At 39.8% G+C, this 7837-nt stretch overlaps 1 protein-coding gene across 1 annotated transcript in view; it reads right to left on the reverse strand.

The window, feature by feature from the left end:
• LOC118334788 (nebulin-like) overlaps window positions 1–7837 on the reverse strand; it is a gene marked incomplete in the record, with an annotated part of 49029 nt that overhangs the window by 36488 nt on the left and 4704 nt on the right. Inside the window, 6 exon segments of the mRNA XM_035670889.1 lie at window positions 562–672; window positions 1173–1283; window positions 1999–2109; window positions 2266–2367; window positions 5458–5529; window positions 6753–7078. Of these exon segments, the coding sequence (XP_035526782.1) occupies window positions 562–672; window positions 1173–1283; window positions 1999–2109; window positions 2266–2367; window positions 5458–5529; window positions 6753–7067 (822 nt within the window).

Raw genomic sequence — 7837 nt, forward strand, 5'->3', positions numbered from 1 at the left:
AAAAAAAAAAAAAAAAGATTTCAATGAGTGGCGAACAGGAGGCATGGACAATGCCCGCCCACTGCTGGAGGATGGAGCTAAACTATCAATTTTTTTGACCTTTTGGCTCATTGTCGGGGGTTGGAAAGGTAACTGAGAGCTCTCTGGATGAACTGGGTGTTTTTCACTGGTGAGTTAATGTGCATTTTTTGGTTTAAAACGTCGGCATTGCTGGGTGATGTAAAACACATCAGTACTGTTGCTCCAGTGCGGGAAAGTGGCCACAGACTACACTGCGACATGCAGAGGGATTGACCTGGTGGTGACGAGGCTTAATCAGCATTGTGTTAGCAGCGGATGTTCATTTATATATGTAAGAGTGCAGCTCTCCAGCTTTAAATAAGACTTCTGTGTTTACTTTCTGTATGTAATTCATTAGCGGTGGGACGTTGCACATCTTCATCAAACCTGCAGCTGCTGCATAAATCAAACTGTGTGTCGATGCCCAGACTGGAGTTAACTGATGAAATACGTTGAAACACAGCTGCCATATAAGTCAGAGTGATTTTCATGTTTGAGTACCTCGCTCTGAAACTCGTGGACCGCCTTGGCCAGCTGCATCTCAGCGGTTTCAGGAAGCTGAGAGTACAAACTGCTGCTCATCTCCTTCTTTCCTTCCTCCTTGTACTTGTTCTGAGGAGCAGAGAGGGTTTCAGTGTGACGACATATTAATAGAGTCTGGAGTTTCCTTTAAGTTACTTTTATAACAGATACATCGAACTTTGAACTCTAGTCTTTCTTTTTTCAAATATTCTATATTGAATGTTTATTATTTTTTCTTTTTTCTGATGCTCACAATACAAAAGAGAATTCATGTTTTATTCAGATCTTCTAGTGAAATTAAGATATCATTCATCCATCCATCTGTCTGTCTGTCCTTCATCCTCTAGCCTTCCATTTGTCTATCAATCCTTCCATCGACACATCCTCCATTTTCCAGTTCATCCAGTCTTCATAATCCATCCACCTACCTCAGGTGCATTATTTATGCATCCATCCATTTGTCTGTCAATCCATCCATATGGCCATTTATTCATCCATTTATCCATTCATCTATCATTTATTCATGTGTCCCTCCATCAATCTATCATTCATCCATCCATCCACTCATCCGTCCGTCCATCATGTCTGACCTCACTCAGTAACTCCGTCAGCTCTTTGACGAACTGGGTCTCTGTTGTTTCCGGCAGCAGAGAATAAAGAGAGGAGGAAATCTCTGTCTTCACATTTCCTTTGTATTTAATCTGAAAAACAAAAACACACAACTTTAGCCACGTTTCGACCGCAGGAAGCTTCCCCAGGGACCTAGAAACATTTGGAGGGACTCTTTCCACTGCAGGGGTCTAAATTAAGTTCAAGGGACCTTATTTTACCCCTCAGAAAGTCCCTGCTCGGGCGTTGTACTTTCCAAAAGTACAAGAACTATGCTGGTGTGGCTTGCAGCACTGAACATTTCTGATTGGTACCCGCAGCATTTTATTTCAGCCCCCACTTAAAAAAACCTGCAGCCACAATTGTTAATGTTGCTTCGATGCATCAACATGGAGGTTTACAGAAGAAAGCATACGACAGATCAGACAGAAAACAGCCATTGCAGTTGCCTAATCATTCGTCAGTCCTATAACCATGTTTTATGGCCACTATTAGCACTCTAAAACCAATAAAAATCATCTGATCATTATAGGAACAGTATTTAGAGGCTAACATAACTTCCTCTCAATCCAGGAGAGTTATTCTCGAGTATAATAGTTAGCTTTGCTGTGTGAAGCAGTACACAGTTTTATTACCACTATTTCCATAGTTTTCCACATTTGTCCTGTGAGAATGCTTTATAATTTTATATTTTATATATGCTGCTTCCCTTTTAGAGCAATCATGTCAATGATTGACTGCTCTCAACGCCGTCTGTAGTTCACAGGTACACAAGTTGAAATCCTGGTGCACTGAAGTGTAACTAACCTCACTCTGCAGCTCTGAAGTCTCTCTGGCACGTTGAGTCTCAGGAGTCTCTGCTAGGATGGAGTACAGAGACATCGATGCTTCCTTCTTTCCCTCCTCTTTGTACTTAGACTGAAAGTTGCACAAAAATGATCAGATTGGTTGAAATTAGTGTGTGTGTGTGTGTGTGTGTGTGTGTGTGTGTGTGTGTGGTCCTCACCTTTGTAAGTTAATGTATTATGTCAATGAATGTCCTCACAAGTGTAGCAGAACAGAGTGTGTTCATACCTCAGATATGACAGCGCTGATGTTCTTGGAATGGATTAGTTCGGCTCCGGGAACAAACAGACTCTGACCCCTCATCTTCTCAAAGTCCTCCTTATACTTCACCTGCAGGGAGGAGGAGACATGAGAGTGTTTTTATGTGTGTGTGTTATGTGACTTTAAATTGCATAGAAGCTGAACTTCTGTTGCACTTCTGCTTCATCCTCAGGAGGAATGTTTGTTTGTTTTGCAGAGTTTTAGTTTTCAAGCTCAGAGAGGAGTCGTCTCTCCAGGCTGTGCGCAGTATAACTCTCGTTATCTCTAAAACATTAAAAACATCTTCTATTCTAACCTACGGTACGTCGAGCATCCACACAATGAAAACAATACTGTTACAAAACTACATGAAAAGAGACAAATCTGCATTTAAAGTTATTTGAATCTTTTCAGATGAGCATACGATGAACAAAGAGTCTGTAATGAGCAAATCTACTAAACTTAATTCTGGTCACTGCTGGACTTTCTCCTGATTGGCTCCTTTCAGTGAAGAATGAGTTTGAATACCATCAAACATCTGATTGTCCACTGTCTTTTTGTATTGATCAGGCACAGAGCTCATCTTTGCAGCTCAGAAAACAAACAAAAAAATATTATATAAATCTTTCCTCCTCCTCCTCCTCCTCCTCCTCCTCCTCCTCCTTCTTCCAGGACAACTTGTAAAAAATAATGAACATTAAGAGTTTTCTCCTTTAAGAAAACATCTGGAAGAAGGGAGTCATTTTTATATTTTGTTTAAATGGAATAAAAATTTAATATAATTAATATTTTCTATTTTTGTCTCTCATAATGAACATAACAAGTTTGCCTTATATCATGTCATGATGTCAAAAGGATTATTTTCTGATGAGGGACTGTTCATGTCAGAGTGATTTTTTTTAGGATTAAAGGAGGTACAGTATATCTTAAGTTGAATTCATTCCAAACTGGATGTTATTTAACTATTAATCAAATCAAAGAGGACATAGTATTGGATTTAATGATGTTTGAATTGAACTGTCAAAGATTTGCTCAGTTTGGTCAAGTTTTGCATTCCTATTACTCAAGTTTTCATCCATTACTTTTAGTTTTATTTCCTCTCCTCTTTATTTCTTTTTCTTATATCTTACCATTTAGAGGAACTTAGCTGGTACCAACCACAGCAAACGCACTTTTTAAATGGCTATATGTGTGTGTATTTTTTAATCAAATCATTAATTAAATTTTTCAAAATTAGTTGAGCTACTCAAACTCTCCATGTGTCCCCTGGCGACAGCAGAAGTTGCCAAATACTCCTGGTTGGGAATCAGTGGTATATAGTACCTGAGCTACAGCCGGTCCATATTCAGAGTAAAGTTATGACTAACTGTGGGTGTAAAATTACATCTGTTAATTAAGTCCTAGAATTATAGTCAGGTTAGTCTCAGTATGATTGATTATACTACAGTTTGTTGTCATACAGTGCAGCACGACAACCACAGTGCTGATGGACTGAACTTCAGTTTGGTGTCTGACTGAGACGTCTGGTCCAACAACAGACCGGCAGATTTTCTGGAGGGACCTGGGAGAAAAATGGAATTAATCCACAGATGACAAGCTGTCCGCCTCAATCTGTGAGAGGAAACCAGAGTGGGCAACAAAACAAAACGGTGCTTAATGGCACCAAATACTGCTCCACTGGCTTCTTACCATGATATATTAAAAGTAATTCTCAGTGAGGCTCTGTGTATTTATAAATGCCTTCTTGTGTTTTCTCCATGTGCTCTTACATATTAAAGCTCTCTCCATCCATTCAGGCTGCCTCGAGCACAACTTTGAAGCGGTTGGCGTCTCCATGGTAACAGCAACATCCCTAAACTAGCTTTAGGACACTGGTAAGTGCACGAGGAATTTTTTGGGAAACAAAAAGAGAGTGTTTCATCCCACCTACTGAAGCAGAGTGGGACCAAAGTCCTGAGATCTCTGAGCTTTAAACTTCCTGCGTGTGATCATTGATAATGATGTTTGAAGGCAGGATTTCACAGACAGCAGCTGGAGGAATAAATGAAGATGATTTCACAAAGTGGGTTGACTTGCTTCCACTGTAGCTGATGAGTCATTCTGCTGGTGCAAACAGTCAAGCTGCCAAGTTTGACTCACACCGGGGAATCGATATCTCACCCTCCCACATCCTACAACAGCATTCACCCTCATTCACCGTTTTACTGCCAGATACACGCAACGAAACCGCTGCTGCAGGAGTAAAAAAGACAGGGTTTTTCCTTCGAGTATACGTTCCCTCTGAGTTGAATAAAGGCCAGTCACTGGATCTTTAGAGGGATGGTTACCAATGGCAACCCTGCGCTCAGTTCAAGAGGCGGAGTAAAAGGATGACGCCTCGCTGTCTTACACATGTGGAAGAGTTCACCTCCAGAAACATTTTATTCCAGGAGTTGGAAACGAAACAGTTGCAAGCAGAAAAATATCACAGGGTTACAAATGGACCCAGTCTGGGTCAATGTAGCAGGATTTTTATATATATTACTGTTTTAACTCAGTGTTAGACACAACAAGCTCAGGCTTTACCTTAAAACTGTCACAAATAACAAAATAAGAAAGGTAGAAAGAGACTTTTACTGAAACATAATTCAATGGGGAGGATAGTCACTGAACACTAAACAACTATGAAATCGCCCACTCATTGTGAAATGTTAAGAGAGGGATCTTCATATATTCAGCCTATATTTATACAAGTTCATTTTGTAACCATGGTAACAGTATGTGTGAATGCTGGATTTCCTCTGATATATTGTGTTTATGTCTTATATTTTGCATTTCTCTGTAATATAATGCTACAAAATGCCTCTTTTATTGTGTATTTGTCACTATTTACAGTCTATCAGGTCCAGTTACACTCCCGACTAATGATACTCGTAATCAGGTATTTCTTCATGAGCTCTTGGTGACACCAGAGACGATAAATACACACATATCCCACTGTAAGGCTCATTAAAGTGCAGTATTATTTGCTCTCAGTCACTGGGATTTGATTTCCCCACATGGCTCTTTGTTTGTTTGGAATAATCCAGCATGAACAGGAACTGAACCAGAAGGCAACAATAGATTTTTTCCCCTTAAATCTGGAATCGAACTACAGCTGTGATAGATATAAAGAACTGAAGTGACAGTGAATGAACTTACTTCACTGGCGAGCAAACTGCATCTCCTGTTAAATGCTGGGTCTGGTAGTGGAGGCTTTGCATCAGAGGAGGCCTGAAAGCACAGAAGGACACGTAAGATCTGGAGGCCAATAAAGGTACTGACATTATTTAGACAAAAGTCGGTATAACCACTATTTTCTGTTGTTCTAGATTCGTACACTTTATAATGTTTATGTCAAAAAGATGGATATCCAGAGTTTCCAAGAAGTCTGTAATGGCCTTTAAACCATCTTGGGATCCTACATCTCTTTACTGAGACTAATTCAAACTAATAGTGGTAATTTGAGGACAATATTGGCAAACTGAATTATCTGTCTGGCCCCACTAATAAAACTGAGTCAGAGAAACTTGTGAGTCAACGGAAGGAAACTTCTAATTCATGCACCGTTAATCCCTTGCCTCTCCTAACAGGCCCGATTGAGTCGTAAAAGTCCCACTATCAAAGGCTAATAATGGCACATTTTCATTTGTAGTTTCACTAATCCTCTCTAAGCCCGTATAAAAACCGGCAGTGCCAGGCGATGCCCCACGCCAAGGTCAATACAAAGACTCACAGTCAGAGCTGAGAGCTGTGGTTTCTCTGCTGAGGAACTAAATCTGCCTCTCAGCAGACTTCATCAAAGAAAAGCAAAATCCTCCAAGATGTTTAGCAGTACACAGGACTTAGCTACAGTTTGGGAACACTGTGTGCATTAATGTTCTGTACTGAACAGGGAAGTTGTTTAATAGAAAGAATAACTTGATTAAAAGACCAAGAGGTCCAAGAGCAAATTTGAAAAATGTAAAAATCAGAAGAAATTTTTTTTTGTCCTCCCGTAAGATGACCTCTAAGTAAGTAAGTAACAAGCTGTTACTTACATCAAATGAAGATCAGCTAATAAAATTATATGAAATCATATTGTTTTTTATTGGACTGATGACTGAAAGTTAGGTTTTTAACTTTCGGAAAGTCAGGTCCTGAAATATTTAAAAAAGCTGACATTCTTTGCATTGTTAAAACATTTCTGAAAAATAAGCACAAAACCTAACTGTAATCTAAAAAGATAACACATTAATTACCTGGTTCCTGGTTGTGGTCGTATTGTATTCCACACTGAACATATTTAATCAAGATCCACAGGTCTGCGTACTTACTGATTTTATAATCTTGCTTCATAGTTTTCCATTGTTAAGTTCTTTCTTGCCAACGTTTCTCATTATCTGATTATATTTTGGCTTTAACTGAGCTGAATATTTAATTCTGGATTGTTTATGTCGAGTTTTAAAAGTTCTAACCTCAGATTCCCAAGGTCCCAAAAACTTCTTTGTGTGACCCTCCTCTTCCTCTCCACTGTCTTCTCCTCCGTCCATCTCTACTTCCTCCTCCTCTATATTTTCCTCCTTCTCCTCCTCTGTTATTTTGTCAGTTTCAACTTCCTCCTTCTCCTCTACGTCCATCTCTTCCGCTGTTGCTTCAACAACCGTGGTCAGCGTGGTCACTGTTGTTACCATCATCTCCTGGAAAGACTCTTGTTTCTCTCGCTCCACTGTCGTAACCTCTTTCATTTCTCCAACAATCACCGGAGCAGCTGGGGCCTCTTCTTCCTCCATGTCAGTCACGTCTGAGGACAAAGGATGCTTCATTTTTAGGTTCACTTAACTCATAATGGTATTTTTTATTAATAACACTTAAAAAACACAATTAAAAAGACAAACTCAACAGCAGCGGTAATAAAAACAAGGTAACATAAGACAAAAGCCAGGATCATTAAAAAGGAAACAACAACAGAGGTTATTGCATTAAAGTCTATAAAAATATAAATTAGTGTGAAGAAGTAATTTAAAAGATTATATAGATCAAGCTCCACAGACAGGTTTATTTGCACATAACGCTGAAGGGAAAGGCCATTTGTATATCTTACACTAAAAAAGCACAACTTGTTGGAAGAAAAGACTATAGAAGACACTGACTCCTTAAAGATAACAGCCTATATTGCTGCCATGATGACCCGCCCTTATGTAACAGAGGAATGGGAGGTAGGTGGGGAGGCAAATATCTGTGTGAGGGGTAGCTTTGTGGCTGCATAGTGTGTGATGACGTACAGAGGTGGTGGGAGTGGGTGCAGGACAGACTGGCTATGACCAGTCAGCGTAGCATGGGCTGGTGTTGGTAGTCCGAGCAAAACAAGTATGAAAAGTTATCACAGTTTGTGACAGCTTTGTTTTATCACAATGATCACGAGGCAAACCACAGATATACAACCTTCATGTTACGAAATATTCTACCAGGATTGTGCTCTTGCATGAATTTGATTGGCCAACCACCATGATGGCGGTGGCCGGAGCCAAACACACTGGGCTTCACAACAGCTCTTCAGAAA

Source organism: Morone saxatilis, unplaced genomic scaffold (genome assembly GCF_004916995.1).
Source record: "Morone saxatilis isolate NCDOM2014 unplaced genomic scaffold, NCSU_SB_2.0 Contig0, whole genome shotgun sequence".
Lineage (NCBI taxonomy): Eukaryota > Metazoa > Chordata > Actinopteri > Moronidae > Morone > Morone saxatilis.